This window comes from Lepisma saccharinum, chromosome 19, assembly GCF_977018435.1.
Source record: "Lepisma saccharinum chromosome 19, izLepSacc3.1, whole genome shotgun sequence".
NCBI classification, from domain to species: Eukaryota; Metazoa; Arthropoda; class Insecta; order Zygentoma; family Lepismatidae; genus Lepisma; species Lepisma saccharinum.
In genome coordinates, this window is record NC_139247.1 from 25,649,037 (window position 1) to 25,667,840 (window position 18,804).

The 18,804-nt window shown below is 38.6% G+C and overlaps 1 protein-coding gene across 1 annotated transcript in view; it reads left to right on the forward strand.

Moving 5' to 3' along the window:
• The window catches only part of LOC146002812 (uncharacterized), a 424,567-nt gene that overhangs the window by 379,420 nt on the left and 26,343 nt on the right, over positions 1-18,804 (forward strand). The window contains exon 3 of the mRNA XM_083140770.1: positions 15,675-15,732. Coding sequence (XP_082996896.1) covers positions 15,675-15,732 — 58 coding nt within the window. The remainder of the gene's footprint in view (positions 1-15,674; positions 15,733-18,804) is intronic.

The window sequence follows — 18,804 nt, forward strand, 5'->3', positions numbered from 1 at the left end:
TCCAATGTTCCCCAAAACAAATAAATGAAAGAGATTATCGAGAATATGTATAGGTTTTGAAGTCATCAAATTTCATGCTTTTAGTCTGTAAAGTTTCAGATCTATGTTAATTAAAATTGAATAGATTTTTTGACTTTCGATTGGTTGAGTATCATCGACAGAGAACGTATCATGCGAGATATTTTGGGAGTCTCGTGTCTTAAAATCCACTACTTCTATCTCTCCACCTTTTCAATGTCAGAGCTGTCAACCGCTCACGCTATATTTATCATTGTCACTCACCGTTGAAAGGGCTCATCAATTGCGATACATTACATTGCGTTTAGCTAATTATTAACTAGTAGATCTTACCCACTTCTTTTCAATTATCCTATTTTCTGTTTTCATATATAAGTTGATAATAGCTATGACTCTACAAAAGCCTGTGATTTGAAGTTCTAAATGTGTGTGAGGGAAGGAAGGAAGGCCAGACAATAACTAGTTCCTCAAAAAGATGCTGTAAGTAACAAATTGGATAACAACATCCGACTCCTTGACAATAAGAAATTACATGTGAAGCAATAGATTGAATCGCATCCGGTTTTGTACTCAAGAAGAAAGAAGATAATATAATTTTAATGTGACTCTGAATTTTGAAGATACAGCGTGATGGTTATTAAAATTCTATGTAGACATAAAATACAATATCTAATTACATTATTTTTTTCTTTCAAACGTATTCCCATGTCTATATTAGAAAAATATTTTCAATTTTCCACTGATTATTTTTTTACTGTATTGTCATATTGACCAGCTCTTCTTCTTAAACCTAACAAAGAAGAAGTTTCGTTTAAAAATCATAATTATTTGCGAAATAAAATATTAACATTTTCAAAAAAATATTTGAGATTTTCTCTCTTTATTCGAACATGATTAAAGATGTGCAGATCTATTTTTTTGCAACCTCTATTAATAAACAATCAAAAAATTAACAGATTTACTTCAAATTGATTTCAATATAGTTAGCTCAACATTTTCAGTACAAGTCGTATGGGCGTAACACTTACGTAGACTTTAAAAGATACATGTGTAATTAATTACTAAATTTTCATTAACGATCACTTGATCTATCCCTTCCACTCCCTCCCACCAACAAGAAACCACCATGCGGAGTTTGGTTTCATAAACATATTACAACTTGTGCGGCCCTGTTGAATGTAATTTATCATTATGCTGTCTGTGTGTTTCTCTCACAGTTGTAAATATGAACTATGATATGCAACAAAGTAGCCTACTATCAAATAAAATATACTTTAGTACTTTTATAGGTGATTTTCCTGTCTGGTTACAGTAAATGTTTACAAGTCACCATCCATCTGCTACCATACCCGATTACATTTTGTCCAAATTTGTTTTTCCTCAGGTTCCTGAACTTACATGTAAATAAATTTTAAATAAATTTCGGGTTTTGAAAAGCGAGGTACGCATCCCGTCGATTACACTGTTCAATGAAGTTGTATCGAAATATTGTGAATGCTTTTTGTTTAGATTTGTATGTACTCATTTCAGAAGCAAGTTTCAGAAATAAATACTCTGTATAGTAATATCAAACTTGCATTCAAATATGTAGCAGTGTATTAACTCTTGTGATAAATATATTTTATTTCATGGCAGGGGAAATGCAGAGAAAATCCAACCAAAAGAACCAACGGAAATGTTCTTTTTAACGCCGTTTATTCCACCACTGTATGCCTTATCTACCTGAATTTCAGCGGAAAATTCTGTTTCTACAGTTATCGAACAACCAAATTGGTGACTTAGCCTTATCCTTATGCCCCTCCGAACCCATGTATCATATTACAAATTCTTATTTAAAAAAATAAACTAATCTGGGGCCATGCTATAAAATTGCTGAGGTCTAGACAAAAAGGTAAAATTCCCCCTTGCATATAGTATCGTGCCATGAAGGCACATTTAAAATGTGGGGCTAGGGCTCCACACATTCTGGATCTCGGCCATCTTTGATCATCTCAAGATGGGAAAAGATGCTTTTTGCCCGTTCTGGTCACGTTCACCGAAGGATATGGGTTAGAATCTTAGCCAGAAGAGATGTTCTACATTGTGTTTGTTCTTCCATTTGAATTTGCATTGTTTTGTAATTAACGCCTCATTTCCACCATTTCGACTAACATCACAATAAGGATCAACGAGGCGAAACTGATGATGACTCAGGGAATCAAATCCTGGGAACTTCGGTGACGAAATAGAAAGTCGAGCACTTTACAAGATCGGCCACTGAGCAGGCTTTTGGAGGCTTTACTTTCCATCTAACCATCATTCATTCTCATTATTGTAATAAACATTGGCGGTGAGAAATGACGTTAAATAATCAATCATATAACTTAAAAATACGAATGTCTAAGGATAGGTTGGCAACCATTTTCTGCTCAAAGTTGGATTCTTGGCAATGGTCTCTGCTAACCCACTAAAAGATATCTTGAGGCAAGTAGGCAGAAACACCGAGAATGGCAGCTTTTAACGGCGCTGACGGAGTTCAAAGACGAACGCTAGCTAATTCGGTTAGATAAGAACGCAGCATTTGTCTGGTGGGATCCCACAAGAAGGGAAAAATATTCGTTACTGGGCAGGATTTCTTAGCTACCTGTCTGCGTTCCTTTTAGTCGTGGAACAGCCGTTTCCAGCACGTCTAACCGGTTTTCATTGTGTAAAACGTGGGATGTGACCAACAGTGCCGCATCCACAAATTTTGTGTCTCCCGCAAATATTACTAAATTCCCCTTGTGAATGGACATGTCAAAGCTCTTGCTGTTATTCAGTTTCTTCAGTGAATGTACACACACACACATAGATACATACATACATACATACATTTGGGACAAAATACTATTTGAGTTTTGTTAGCATGAGGATGATGATGATACTAGGATGAAATTTAGGAAGAAACGTAGAACACCCACGTCAAAGCCTGCATTCAAACCCGAAACCCCGTCGTAGCAGACTGTGCTAACCACTCTGTCAAGCAGGCCGGCATACCTCTGGAGAGTTCGGTAGAATTGTATTGTACGTGCATATTTTTCTTACAGAAGATTTGTAATATCATGTGCAGATGAAACTTTTTGAAAAATCACTTTAAAGGGGCAACAATTCAGCTCGTAATGATGGACCAATACTTATTTCATAATATTTCTGTAATTAATCTGCTTTTGATATCACTTCGCCATGCCGTGGATTGGGTATGCAGTATTGTTTAAGTAAGCAAATCAGCTTTGAGGGCCACCAAAGTAAGTAGTAATTTCGTTCTATCCACGGGACTTTCGAGCCTTTTTCCAACAAATACTTTCACCTTAATACATTTCGGTGGTCTTTTCTTTGCTCTCCGGTGCTGGAAAAATGACGTTTATTGTTTTACCCACACATATTTGAGTATGTAAATTGCATAGCAAGGGCTCCTAAAGGCTCGGTCAACCCCGGACCACACCGCATTGCGGGGTTTCGCGGTGTATGGATCCCGCACTGGGTGTGAAATATTTTACTTTGTAACAAAATCGTGACTCCATCATGACTCTTGGCCCATCAAGTACATACTAATCACGCAATGCCCACATAAACTCAATATTTATGTTGTTTCTTTTATATTATGCAACATTTCACTCAACAGGTCAACGGACCATCTACCCTACCCCTCGGATTTTGACCAAATTATCAGCTTTTGTTTCGTCCTCCGAGCAGGTCCGGCCCTAGTCCCTGGGCTGTGGCGGCAGATGCCGCTCCCTTTCGAACGCCCACCGCCATCATTACGCAGCAACGGGAAATTGAAAATCAACATATTCCTCAGTTAAATATCAAACTACGAGTATAAATTAAATAATGAGACTTGTTACGCTATTTCAATACTATTAAGTACAATAGGATATATCGCTCTCTCTCTCTCTCTCTCTCTCTCTCTCATACCTATTTTTAATACAACAAGTATTCGGAAAGAAATCAAGGCTTGACTTCATATGTTTACCGTTGTAGGCCTGTGATATATGATTTAATTTCTTTTACAAGAATTACATGTATTATTCAGTCCTCCTCCGTAGCCGAGCGGGTTGTCGGCCCCTGTGGCGGAGTGGTTAGCACATCGCGCTACGACACCAGGGGTCCCGGGTTCGAATCCTGGCTCGGACATGGATGTTTGTGATTGTCTGTCCTGAAAAGTTCTGAAATTGAAATATGAATGAAATGATATGAGTGAATGAAGTGTGATGGGGGAAGCTTCCGCATAGGGTGCTTTCCTTTATTTTCAAAAAAAAAAGCGGGTTAAGGCGTTCACTCGTCTTGAGATCGTTCGCTGCGGGACGGCGTAGGTTCGAATCCGGCTCTGGTCGGAATTTATTCGGCCTACGTATAGCCGTGGCAACCCACCATCGTGAGAAAATTGGGGAGCTCCGAATGAGTGAGCGGTAACCCGGTCGAGAAGACCTACAACGGTTGGGGGTTCGTCGGGCTGACCACCCGTCACCCCAATACTGGTCTAAGATCTCCATGCTATAACAGGTGACGGAGGAACAGTGTGGGAGCGAGACCAGCCAAGGCCCTCCAAGGGCTGTCGCGCTGTGGGTTATTATTATTATTACATGTAATATTCCCGGTTCTCCCGTGTGCGTGATATAAGATCTAAATTCCTTCCTGCATTGTCCCCGCATAAATCGACTCGAAGGTTAACCCAAACTCAAATTAATGTATGTACCTGGGGGAAACCCTAGTATTTAAAGGCGGCCGGAGAGTGGTGCTGATAACATCACCTCCAAAATGGCCGAGATCGAGAGTGTGTGTGGCTACCCCCATATATCCTAAATGTGCCTTCATGACTTTACCTTTACCTTTGCATGTAATATTCTTCTTCGTATAATTTTATCTTGCATAAAATGGAAACAAGTGTGTTTCAGACATGCTTGACCGAAGACAGTATTTTTATTAGACTTAATTTCCTAAAAACCTTTCTTCGCCACTTACCGACAAAGTTATTAAATTCGAAGTTCTATACTCGCCTTAGGTGCAAAATCATGACCCTTTATAAGTTTAAGGTCTCCTTTGGTGTAATTGTTTTATTATGGCCGAAAGCAATTTTCGTTCATCTTTTAATTCAGTAACCTTCGTGTGTTAGCATTCCGGCAAGTTTTCTACATTTTTCAGACAAAAGATCAGATGACATGTCATTATGCTTACTAATATCATAAAACAAATTGAAAATTTACTATGTTTAAGCTGCTGAAATCTTTCTCTTAGAGCTAAAATAATTGTCTAGGACCTGGTAATAAAACTCAACTTTGTACCGTTTTTGTGGATCTTCAACAGTTTCTTCATACTGAAACTGCTTCTTCTTTCGATTTCGGCAATGTACAGTTTTGCCTATCCTTGGATCATCTATATCTAAATTCGATGCCAATTCTTTCCCATCAACCGGAACTCACGAGTCCCCCCCCCCCCGACGCCTCCACGAGTGGAGGGAGGGAGGCTCTGTCAAGCTCCAGACTGCCAAGTGGCGTCTAAGAAACTTTGAAATTTTTCATCACTCCTGCTTTCTTCAAAGCGCTTATTTGTTTACAAGAAATCATCTAACAGCATCTATCACATCGTAGATTAATGTTTTGTAGACATTTGCTCATTACATTATATGTGGAGTAAAACTTTATACCAGATAACTAGTGAGCAAAGGAACGTAAACCACGAAACTGGTTTGCAATACACTGAGCCTCACGTCCGACCATTTGGACAGTTTTATGTCGCCAATTATTTGAAGGAGCGCATCATAGACCTCTCCCATTGATATCTCAACGGAGTTAAGGCATCGAATCTGCTTTCCCACCTTGTGGCACTCTTTTAAAGTGTTCTGTTCTACTCTCCAACATCTGTTCCTTCAAAACGGTGGGTTGGCATTTATTAACTTCCAAGTTATATAATATAATATTACAACTTTCAAGTTTTCTATAGGCATAATTTTTTTTCTTCTCTTCAAATTTTGCCGCCCTGAAAATTTTCAGCTCTGGGCGGTGGCACGGTTCGCCCCACCCCTTCCGCCGGCCCTGCCTCCGAGCAGGTATGCATGTAATTTTGTTGCAACCCTTTTCTTCTTACGGCATTTTCAAAAGTTTATTTTTCGAACAACTTACATGTTTCATGGATTATCTCTAATACTACTTATAAAGGAGACATAAATTTCTTAAAACGGTCATTTTATAGATCTTGCTAGAAAAATTCAAATATCATAAAAACAAGTAACTTTTCCCTATAAAGTTTACCTCGAAAGCGCTGAGTTTCTGCGCTATAAGCGCTTAAATCTATCCTGTACGTATGCAACCCAACACAGCAAACGCTTGCTCTGACATAACTACCAGGGGCGCGTGGCAGGGTTGCCACTAGCGTTCCTCGTTAAGAGAGACGACTTGAAAACAACAACCTGGGAGTCTTGCCTGAGCAAAATCCAAAACATTAATGATACTTGTGATGTTGTAAGAAGCATTGACAGTATTTATAAACTGACCAAGACAAATAATGGGCAGACTGAAATTCAAGATTACGTACTCATTCTAAAATATCTCTATAATTGATCGATTGATTTGGTTTATTTTAATTTGCTTTTCTGCCACCTTTGACTAATCGCGAAGATGAGGATGATAGCTATGATGAAATAACAAATGACACCATTTTCTAGGCCGGGATTTAAACTCGAGACACCTGGCGCCTTGGCGATCTTTGCTAACAACATCACTACGGAGTGTTTCGTGTATCATGCAATATCAACAATTGCAAGGGACACGTAAGGTACGGGAAATCCACTAACGAACAAATGTAAATAAGGCGCAAATGTGCAATGCGAGTTCAGCATAAGTATGCATTTCTTGGCTTTGGTTCATAATAAGTACTCGTTTTAATGTGTGAATTTTGTTCATGTCTAAACGACGTTTTTCATTAAATTGAAAGTCGGCGTCTGTGGTGGAGTGGTTAGAACATCGCGCTACGATGCCAGGAGTCTTGGATTCGAATCCCGGCTTGGGTATGAATGTTTGTGAGTGTCCATTCATCAATTTCATCATATCATCACTCATCCCAATCTTCGCAAATTCGCCAAAAGTGGCACAAAAAGTGAAGTAAAATAAATCAAAACAATCAATCAATGAATCATTAAATTAAAAGAGCCTTGCAATTATTTCCTTATGATTGATTGATTGGGTGTTTCAAGTCCATTTTATGCACAGTAAGGCTAATTGGGACTGGAGCTACAGTTTAAAGTGGGATTCGAACCACTCTGTGCCTCCACAGGGTATCGAACCGGGGACTCCTTGATTACAAGTCGACGACGCTACCACTGCGCCATCGGGGACGCCTAATGAGACTAACACGATTAGCAATAACGGTAGCAAAGATAGGAATAATTTTCAAATAAATTGTAATAACATCACAGTCTGCGAGTTCGAAACGAGGCAGCAAACACATCATGTTTACATTTGTTCGTTCGTGGATTTCCGGTATCTTACGTGGCCCTTGCAATTTTTGATATGCATGATACACGAAACACTCCGTAGTGATGTTGTTAGCAAAGATCGCCAAGGCGCCAGGTGTCTCGAGTTTAAATCCCGGCCTAGAAAATGGTGTCATTTGTTATTTCATCATAGCTATCATCCTCATCTTCGCGATTAGTCAAAGGTGGCAGAAAAGCAAATTAAAATAAACCAAATCAATCGATCAATTATGGAGATATTTTAGAATGAGTACGTAATCTTGAATTTCAGTCTGCCCATTATTTGTCTTGGTCAGTTTATAAATACTGTCAATGCTTCTTACAACATCGCAAGTATCATTAATGTTTTGGATTTTGCTCAGGCAAGACTCCCAGGTTGTTGTTTTCAAGTCGTCTCTCTTAACGAGGAACGCTAGTGGCAACCCTGCCACGCGCCCCTGGTAGTTATGTCAGAGCAAGCGTTTGCTGTGTTGGGTTGCATACGTATTATTTGCAGAGTTTGGTGAATGTAACTTTCCTTGTAAAGAAAAAATTATTTCTCGAATACACTCTCCCAAAAACGGCAACTGTACTGGTATCTACTCTCCAACGATAGGACGATTTTTCCATGTTTAAAAACACATATAGGACTTGGCAGTCGATAAGAGAGACCAAATTACCTTAACTCCAAACATTCCACCCCATACATTCACAGAACAGGATCGCTGATGATCCAGTTCCCTTAAGCAATGTGAATTGTAAACAGCCCAGTTATGCCGATTTACTTCACCATGATTTCCCAAAGTACATTCGTCAGAAAATTAATACGAACAGAAAAAAGTTATTATTCCGAAGTCTGTCCTGTGTGTCCCCTCTTACAATCTATTATTCTATACACGTGTAGTTTGTGATATACCGACAGATGGTACGGATGAAATTTATACCATTTCATTATTCTAAGAACATTGCTTTTAAAAATTCTTGCATTGATAGCTAATTCTTGACAACATACATGGGAATAGTCAGTGTGCGAATTAAGCTTTCTGCTGTGGAAGGGGGGGATATCCCCAATCAATATCGTATTTGTGATTTCCTTACCCGGGGGAGAGGTTATTTTAGATATGCAAATTTGTATGTTACCAGTTAGTAAACTCTGCTGTTGCCTGCGAGCTCTAAGTACCTAGGACATTAAATCTTGTGATAGTATTTAGACGTAATTTAGAAACCCTCAGTATATTTAGATTCTTAGAAAACCCAAACCCATACCAAAAAAGAGCTATTCAGCAACCGTGGCGCAACCACAGGAGGTGGGGGTCATTGCTCCCAAACCTTGGACGAAAATTAGTTCTAGGGGAACAAGGAGGGAGGCAAACATTGACGGCCATTAATTACCGCCCACAACTTCAAATTTTATGCAAATAAAAATACTTTTCGTAAAATTTTCTTGCTCGCTTCGCTCGCAATAACCGAATCACACGGAACTAGATTTCAAGTCAGCTGGCGCTGAACTGGGTACCTGACCAAAAGTGATGGCTGACTGACTGGTTTTGAGGAATAGATCATGGCTCATGTTCTAATTGCAAGTGGCTCTCCTCGACTGGATTCTGTGGTACATCCAATCAGAGCAAAATTTCGCCATGTGAAGATAATCTGTGAGTTTGCCGAAGGCAATGTTTTGTCTGCGGTTTCCGAGTTTAAGTGAAATGAGTTGCGTTCGTGTTCAGTTCGTTAGGTATTTATGCAAAGCGATGAGATTTGTACGTGATAAATATGATTAGCCGATAATGAAAATCCTTATTATTACAAGTGCATTGCATGTTTGATACATTTAGTTGAAAAAATATTGTTTTAATGAATGAATTCTGTGAATCTCCTGTATGAAAATGCATACCCGAGTTCGTTAATAAACCTGTTCAGTTCGCATTAATTACCATATTTTCATTCGAGCCAATTTCTAGTCCATACTTTTATTTTTTAATTTTTTAATACAGCAGTAATTCTCCTACAACGTTCTTCGAAATGCCCATCCATCTTTTTAGATTGTCTGCTAAGGGCGATGTGTTATGAGAACAAAAGTATACCGACAAGTACGGTAACAAGAATTGTGTGAGGCGAAAACTAACAGATGTGTAGCCAGTCCAGCGCCAACTAGGACATTTCTACTGGAAATTCAGTTCCGTGTGATTCGGGCATTAGTCTTACCAAGTTCAGACCCGCAGTTAGGGGCCAGTGCCGGCCCTGGGCTCCGAACGATCTAAATAAAAAAAAATGTAAAAGAGAGAGTGTATTGACGCCGCGTGAAATTATTTGCGCCCTATTAAATCAATTTTGATTTCAGTCTGCAAAAAAATGGGAGCTAGAAAATGTTTTGCCTGCTTCGCTCGCAATATGTAATTGTTTTCTGTAATGCACTGTAAATTACCAGAGAGAAAAATAAGACTTGTCTGAATTGATTTTGTCTTAAATGCATGAACAATTGTTTTAAGGAAAGGGAGCGTGCACATTTGAGAGACAATTTATGTAATTTTTGCATTTGGTTTATCATGAGATGGATAAATTGATTGGGTAATGTATTTTAATAATATATGTTGTATGTAATATGTATTAAATAAACTTTGAACACGTACACAATTTAGTGTCCACGTCGCTCCATGTTGCATATGGGTCAATCCATATGAAATCATACCAGCTGGTTGCTTGACCATTTTTAAAAAAGTTTTTTTTGAGTGGTGTGAGCCTCATATATTGACAGTTCAGAACCACTCTTATTTTATTTTTACTATCACCGATTTGAAGATGGCGGGCATTTTTTTATCATGGCGCGCGTCATTTTCTCCATTCGTAAGCATCAGCGGTAACTTTTTTTTTCTCAGCTCTGGTAAGTCCTATGACAATCAGACAAAATCTGTGATGTTAAGCACATTATAGGCTACAATTATATTTCTGTGTAATTTTCTAAATATTATTCCTTCATAATAAATTTTAAGGTTAAAATTGTGTATTTTAATCGCTCAAAATGACATTTTCGGACATTTTTTTGAGGGGGAAGGCAGTTTGCTTGACACTTGAATTTTTTTGTGCAAGTACCTGTGTACCAATAGAGTACGTCAAAATTATTTGAAGCTTGAGACTTTAATATTTGTTTTTCTACAGGGTCATAAACATGTACTTTTTGTTAAAAAAAAATCCAAGTTCAGGGTTAAATATCTCTGGTGGGCAGTTGTTTAAAAATCTGAAATTTGTACACAATACAGTACTTCAGGATACGTAACTTCAGTAAAAATTTTGAGTTTGAGATTTAATTGGTTTAGGAGATACAAAACTCGTGAAAAATTCAACATTTTGCATTAAATATGGCATGCCTAATTTCATTTCTTATTAACATTTTGTGTTGAAATTCTGCAAACTGTAATTTGGAATGTCAATGAACAACATTTCAATCCTGAAATAGATCTACAATAAAGTATATATACGAGGGCGTGCTGAAAAGTAACGCTTCCTATGTTTTTATTTTCTTTGTTACCTTGTAAACGCATTTTGGATTTTGAGCAACCATACATTGCACTTATAAGACTTTCCAGCTTCTCCATTGCAGGTTTCAAACTTCTATCGCCAGGGGGTGCTGAACTATTGCGAGGAAAATGGCAGCATGTAACCATGCAATGTTGGTGAAGCGCCTGAAGTAGCGTGCAGTGATCGAGTTTCTAAACGCAGAAAATGTGCTACAAATTGACATTCATCTGAGACTGAGGGAATATTATGGGGATGAATGTGTTAGACATCAGTACTGCGCGATCTTGAGTTTATCATGCTCTTAAAGAAAACCCACAGCTGAACACGAATCCGATGACCTCCATCAGTTCTAGTTCCTGGCCTTTCACTCCATTCTCTCACATAGCTGAGATTTTTTCAGCTGTGGGTTTTCTTTAAGAGCATGATAAACTCAAGAGTGGTTCTGAACTGTCAATATATGAGGCTCACACCACTCGAAAAATAAACTTTTTTAAAAATGGTCAAGCAACCAGCTGGTATGATTTCATATGGATTGACCCATATGTGTGAAACATATGTCGTGCATGAAAGTTATGCATGTTAATGTAAAAGAGAATTATATTTGGAATGCATGTATCAAGCATTTTTTGTATTTCAAAAATAGTTTCTGTGCTTGTTTTCCATTATTAATGTGAAATTGAACGTGTTGAAAAAATATTCAAATCATTTGTCCGAACACAAATGTTTTAGCACCAACTTCTACCCCCTTTTTGCCTAATTTACGAGGAAAATAACGTATTTGATACTACTATTACTACTACTACTACTACTACTAATTATTATTATTATTATTATTATTATTATTATTATTATTGGTACGTTTATCCTGATACTTGACCCCTCCCCAGACAAAGATTCGTGGTTGCCCCTCTGTTCAGCTAGTAACACCGAGAGAACTTGATCAAATATCTACTATGCGTTTAACTCGATGACGGCGTGCTGCAAGAAATGAGATCTGCATCCCTCGAACGAATAATGCTGACGCAATTAACTCTTCTTGCCATGACGGTAGGGTTTTGTAATTTATTTGGCAACGAACAGAAAACTTCAGACGCGAAGCAGATTACAATTGCCTTAAAGGTTAAGTAACTGTTTTCCAGAATGATTTTTCAGTGATGATTGTTCCATAGTTATGAAATGTATACTACGTATATGCTTTCAATTCCATTCTCTTTTACGGGGATAAAAATATCCCTGGCAGGGATGATTTTTTTTTCTTCTGCCGGGGAAAGTAATTGTGGGAGGGGGAGTGCCCGGCATCTTCCTCGTTAATTCGCAAGCTGGGGATAGTAACTCACTTCCGGTAAGGCTGCAATTTCAGCATTTTAGTCGTTTCTTTTATTTCGGGAGGCTGGGCTCTTCCTTCTTTAGAAAACTGTTTCATAACACGATAAAATGACATGACATCTGCCATGGAGTTCTTATAATCAGAAACTTTTCGGCACACAAAAGAATTGCCTGTTGCACTTTTCTCAGATATTCCCCATAAACAGGCTTCCAAAACTAGGGAGGGCAAGGTACAAAAACAAGGGGGGGGGCAAGGACAGTTTAATTTCCCTTGGTACTAATGGTTTACCATAGTGCGGGAGCAAAAGTGACAAAAAGTGGGGGGGGGGGGGCAACTGCCTCCTTTCGCAGCCTCTAATCACCGCCACTGCCCATAAATAACAACCAATTCGACCGTTTTCTCTGCAGACAGTTGCATCAATTTTAACTCACAGTAAACTAAATCCGAACTTGAAGGCAGATAGAAATGGGATAAACAATTGATGGTTGTAGTAAACCGTCCTCCCTTGGGATCACCTGCATTATCTAATCATCCTATGGGACCCATGTACGGTGTAGTGGTATAGTGTCATACCTTTGCGTGTGCAGTCCCTCTCCAGATTTTGCCGTCGTTCTATTTGTCACCCGTACGCGCAACCCCCTTGATCGTTAAAATGTTTAAAATACTTTCGATTAAACTTTGTTGTTTAACGTCAACAGATCAGTGCCGGATCTGCGAATTGTGGACCCGCCATTAAAATATTACGGAAGGCCCCTTCTATATGAAAGACACGTTCTTGTAAAAGGACATTTCAAAGCTTTTGCTGTTATTCAGTTTCTTCAGTGCCTTTGTGCGATTTGATTTTTGTTAGCGTCGCGTTTCTGTTACTCTTGCCTAATCGCTGGACCCTGTGGCCATGTAGTAACACCCGTTTAAAATCTTACCTCTTAAGTACGTACAGTAGAATCTCTACTGCAAGATCCATGCCACAGATATAGGGAATAAACACTTGCGGTTAGATAGAAATTAATATTCAGTTAGTGGTATGGAATATTAAACAAAAGTTATTAACCGCAAACTAATGCATTTTAGCCAACTTAAAATGAACAAGTCCTTTCACCGTACAACATTTCAGTGGTATGTTCTTCTTTACTCTGCGGTGCTGGATAAATTATTACATCAATTGTTTTACTTACACGTATTTGAGTATGTAAAGGGAATGGCTAGGGCACCCTAAAAGTTTGCTCATCCCCGGACCCTCCAGCACTGCGGGATTTCGCGGCTTACACATCCGAATGTGCCTCTACCCCTGATTGAACCCGGACCCCTTGCATACAAAGTGACAGCTAAAGCTACTGCACTATCGGGGAGTTATAATGTGTAGTTACATACTTATTTCGTTTTCGGAATAATAATTTCAATGCTTAAGAAATAGTATAAATTTCTGTAAACTTTTACTTGTCAAATATCTGTGAAACTACGAGCTCCATTGAAAAATTGTTTCTACAGATGGTGTTTTTTCCTGTTCGCATAAGAAATAAGAATAATACGCAAAAACTAAGTTCCTCTTTAGAATGAAAGTAACCTTCATATGACCTTGAAAACCTTGAAGCTTTCCACCTTAAAGCCAATTACATATTATTTGAAACTTTTCTTTCTAAAGCGTTTCGTTTGTGGGATATTTCGCATTATCCATTTCATGTGTGTGTGTGTGTGTAATAAATATGTATGCACTGTAATATATATGTATATGTAATAAATAAATTTGATAAAATTTATGAAATTATATATACCATATAATATATATATTGGTATATTATATATAAAATTTTACTTTATATTTAGTTATATTTAAATTTTAAATTAATCCATGCATAATTTTATTTCATGTATGCACTGTAATATATATGTATATGTAATAAATAAATTTGATAAAATTTATGAAATTATATGTACCATATAATATATATATTGGTATATTATATATAAAATTTTACTTTATATTTAGTTATTGGGTTGGCAACTAAGTTCCCGCCGTTTTCTAAGGAAGGTGTTGAAAGGTTAGTTTTCAATAAACAGATAAAAGTAGTTAATCAATAATGTATTCTCCTGTGTTGCTTACAACGTTTTGCCAACGTTCAACAAGGTTTTCAATACCTCGTCGGTAGAAATCACGTGGTTTAGACTCGAAAAAGTCATCCAACCAAGCTCTCAATTCTGCATCAGTATTGAACGAAACTCCCCGCATAGCATTTGAAAGAGATCGAAAGAGGTGGAAATCCGTTGGTGCCAAATCCGGAGAGTATGGTGGGTGTGGCAGCACTTCCCAACCATGAGCTTGAATGGCGTCCTTGGTCATATTGGCGATATGAGGGCGGGCGTTGTCGTGCAGCAAAAGAACACCATACTGCCGATTCGGTCTTTTCTCTTGAATAGCCGTGTTGAGTCGTTCCATTTGTTGCACATAGAGTTCCGCGTTGATGGTTTGGTTCCTTTCAAGCAATTCGAAATGGAGAATCCCTTCCCAGTCCCACCATATGCACAACATCGTTTTACGCGGATGAAGTTCCTGTTTCGCGAGTGGGGTCGCTTGTTTCCCGGGGCTCAGCCATTCCTTACGCCGCTTCATATTCATGTAAAGCCACTATTTTTCATCGCCAGTAACGATTCGGTGAAGAAATCGTTCCTTGTGTCCATGGGTTGCACGGTGCCGAGCAAGCAAACCAGCGGAGATTGTGGCTCGTTGATTTTTGTTGGTGACACTTAAAGTGTGAGGCACCCATGCTCCACACTTCTGAACCTTTCCCATCGAGTGAAGATGCTTCTCTACAGTAGTGTGGGAGCAACCCATTGTCTCTGCCAGTTCCCTTGTTGTTTGACGCGGATTTTCATGCAACAGGTGGTTCAATCGCTCTTCATCGAACTCAACTGGACGGTCAGAACGAGATGCGTCTTTGAGGTCAAAATTTCCTTTTTTGAACTTCGCATACCAATCACGGGCGGTTCTTTCAGCTATAGCACCCACTCCATACACAGCACAAAAGTTGCGAGCAGCTTCTGCGGCCTTAGAACCTTGATTAAAGGCAAAAAAGAGGAGGTGTCGAAAATGCTCATTCTTCTCAACTTGGCATTCCATTTCAATGATCTGTAAATAACAAGAAAATGTGTCTTAGTAACAAAGATACATAAATTTAGGTAGAACAATATATTCTCTTTCGCATGATGTACACCTTCGTGCCAAACGTATTTAATGTCATAGATATTTTTCCAATTAAAAAAAACGGCGGGAACTTAGTTGCCAACCCAATATATTTTAAATTTTAAATTAATCCATGCATAATTTTATTTCATTTTAGACTTTCTTCCTTTCAGAAATACGTCATCGAGGCAGGGACCGTCAGAGATTGCTCTCTGGATTGCAAACCCACAGGTACGCTGCATTTACTATATTGTATAGTGGGATGCATAAGTGTTGCCCAGATAATTGTCCATGATTATTTTCATTAATTTTTATTTCGCATCCTACGTGTTTTCACGGAATGAATGCAAAGGCTGCCAGTAGCTTGTGTGGCGTTTTATTTCAATCCTTCAAGCTCTTATTTAAAAAAAACACATAGAGAATAAATATGAGGATAGAAAATTTGTTTGGTAATATTAACGCATCCCCCTATACATTTCTTAATATTCTTTGACGTTCATAAATACATCTCCAAAACGATATTTTCTCTCCTGTAAGTGGTTGCTTATCTCTTCAAATTTTAACATAGTCTTTACAAAGTAGTGTAACCATGGAATTTCAATTTTTCAGTACAATAAGGGAAGAACATACTTTAGTTGTCACGCTCTTTCAATACAATTTCAAACTCTTTATTCTTAAAATTGCAACGATTTGTCTTAAAACACAGGTATTTTCTTATTAATCAAAATGTTTTAATTTTACATAATTATATAACTAGTTAGGAGTGTAATATTTATTTGTTGTTGTAATAAACTAATTCCCTATACTTGTAATAAGCCTAAAATATGGTAACACTTAATTGTTTTTGGTGCCGCTGTCAAATTGCTGCTCAATGTAATCATTCAATGCAAATTCACTCACTATGTCTACTTAGAGTTCACATTAAATCTCGGCTGGAACTTTGACGTTTGGCCACGCAACTATTCATAATATCTAGACAAGAGCGGAAACAAATCACATAAAGGTTCAAGTGAATGCTCTTTAATTTAATAATTTTGATTATCACAGTGGGTGTTCGAAAGGAGAGGATTTTTCGAAAATGGTTTCGCTGGTGTCAGCCAAACGTCCGGTTGAGACATATAGATCTTGAAACGCTTTATCATCTTTTTATTTCATGGCTTTCTTTTATTTCTGTACATTGAAAGATTCCCTGATAGAAGAACTCCCAGGACCGTATCCCGGCCTAGGACATGGGTCCTCTTCATTAATTTCATCATTCGAACCTCATCTTTGCGATTAGCCAAAAGTGGCAGAAAATGAAAGTAAAATAAAACAATTCAAATATAATAACTACATTGTAAATGTCATTTTATCATATTATAAAAGTTTTCCGTGCAGACAAAATAAATATAGCTATATTGCTAGGTTTGGAAGAAATAAAACCACATGTGCCAACTAATTCCGACAATTGTAGCTGTAAATAGTAAGTTGTTGTGGAATCAATGGTATGTTCATACGTAAATAAATACAGACCTGCGTAATATTCAAGTAACTTCTGCCTAACTGCAGACATCTGACGTGCCAAATTTCAATATTGTACGTCTGGCTGCAAGGCAAAACGCCAAACGTTATTGGACCTCGGTCCACCTGTTTTGTAGCATGTTGCGGCTTTCCCTGGTAGCAACTTCCATTCTGCGGACTTATTGAGTTCATATTGAGTTCCGAAACAAGGCAGAGCAGCCGGCACGAACAACAGCTCAGCTAACCGCGAGAGCAAGCGAGCTCTCCTCTCCATTTGCCACCACAGCGGCCATCTCGAGCGGTGGTGCAAGTATTAGCAATGAAGGAAAAACTTACGACATTTTATTTCAAGAGGGAGCGTGAGTATCCACATGGTATTCAAGATTTTAGGTTAAGTATTATTAGCTGGTTGTGGTGAGCCGAATTAACTTTTTGGGGTGAAGAAAAATTGTACCGTATGTTAGGTTATATTTAATTTTGTACAAATACTTTTCTCAAATTCTCTCACGCTTGTAAGATAAACTGACACACGATTACAATTCTCAAAAAGAAAATAATTTCAGTAAATAACCATAAAATATTGGTTCCATTTTTTATCATAATTTACACACAAACATTAAGTAAAGGCAAGAGGACTTTTAGTTAAGTCTAGTCATTCTATGAAATAGAATGCGGTGCTGTTTTCTAAGTTTCTGATATTGCTAAAGGACCTACGCATAGAAGTTCAAAAACAATACACCACTACCGAGAGGAATTAATTAATACAGCGTATGGAGTTTCATGCGTAAACGTAAGGCAATCCATACTTGTATCGCCTAGTTAGAAGAACAACTCATTTGTAATGTCATATTTTCCTTTCTTATTTTTGTATTGCGTGAGTGGTTTCCAGAGAAATGTGAGAAAACTTTCCTTCTCTGCTTAAACTATGTGATTAAGGTAGAGCATGCTTGGAGTGATTTACCTGCTCAAAAGAATTAGGGGATAATGTGAGTTTAGACTTTGCATGAACAGCCAGACGATAGATAGGTATGAAAACCAAGAATGCCAGTCAATGGGAGGCTAACACATGCCAAACAGGCAAGGCAAAGGCCACTTGTGGAACATGAAGGCAAAATTAGTGGTCAACAGCAACATGTTACATGGGAGTCACCAACGATGGACTCTGAGAGAGCAATGTCGCCGCATGGAAATGGACCTCTAATATGGTGTGTGGTGTCCAGCAACCGCTAAAACTGTTGCGCATCGCTGTGGCATAGAGAGAATCAGGTTATCCAACAGGTCTTGGGGGATTCTGTGCCACTTCTCGATGAGGACCTGTTCAAGCTCCTGAGAAGTCCGGGGAGGTGTTTGCAGACTTGCAATACGTGGCCCTAGTGAGTCCTCAAGCATGGTGTCCACCAGCTGTGCCCGATGAGGTCGAGCATTATCGTCCATAAAAAGGAATGTGTCCCCTACCTCTGCAGCGTAAGGTACAACTATGGGTCGCAAGATCTCATCACGGTATCGTCAGCGATCCATTCCGGACACTGTAGAGGTCTGTACGAAGACCGATACTGATGCTGGCCCACACAAGAACTCCACCACCACCAAACGCATGTCGTTCTAGCACAAATTGTGGATTGTTTCGTGTTCCTCTTTCCCGCCACACAAACAGTCGTTAATTATCGGGATAGGTGCTGAACCGAGACTCGTCACTGAAAAAAACCGATCGCCATTGTTCATGGCTCCACGCACGATGTTCTTCAACCCACTCTCTGCAGGCTCTCCGGTGACGTGCAGTGAAGGCTACACACAGCATCGGTC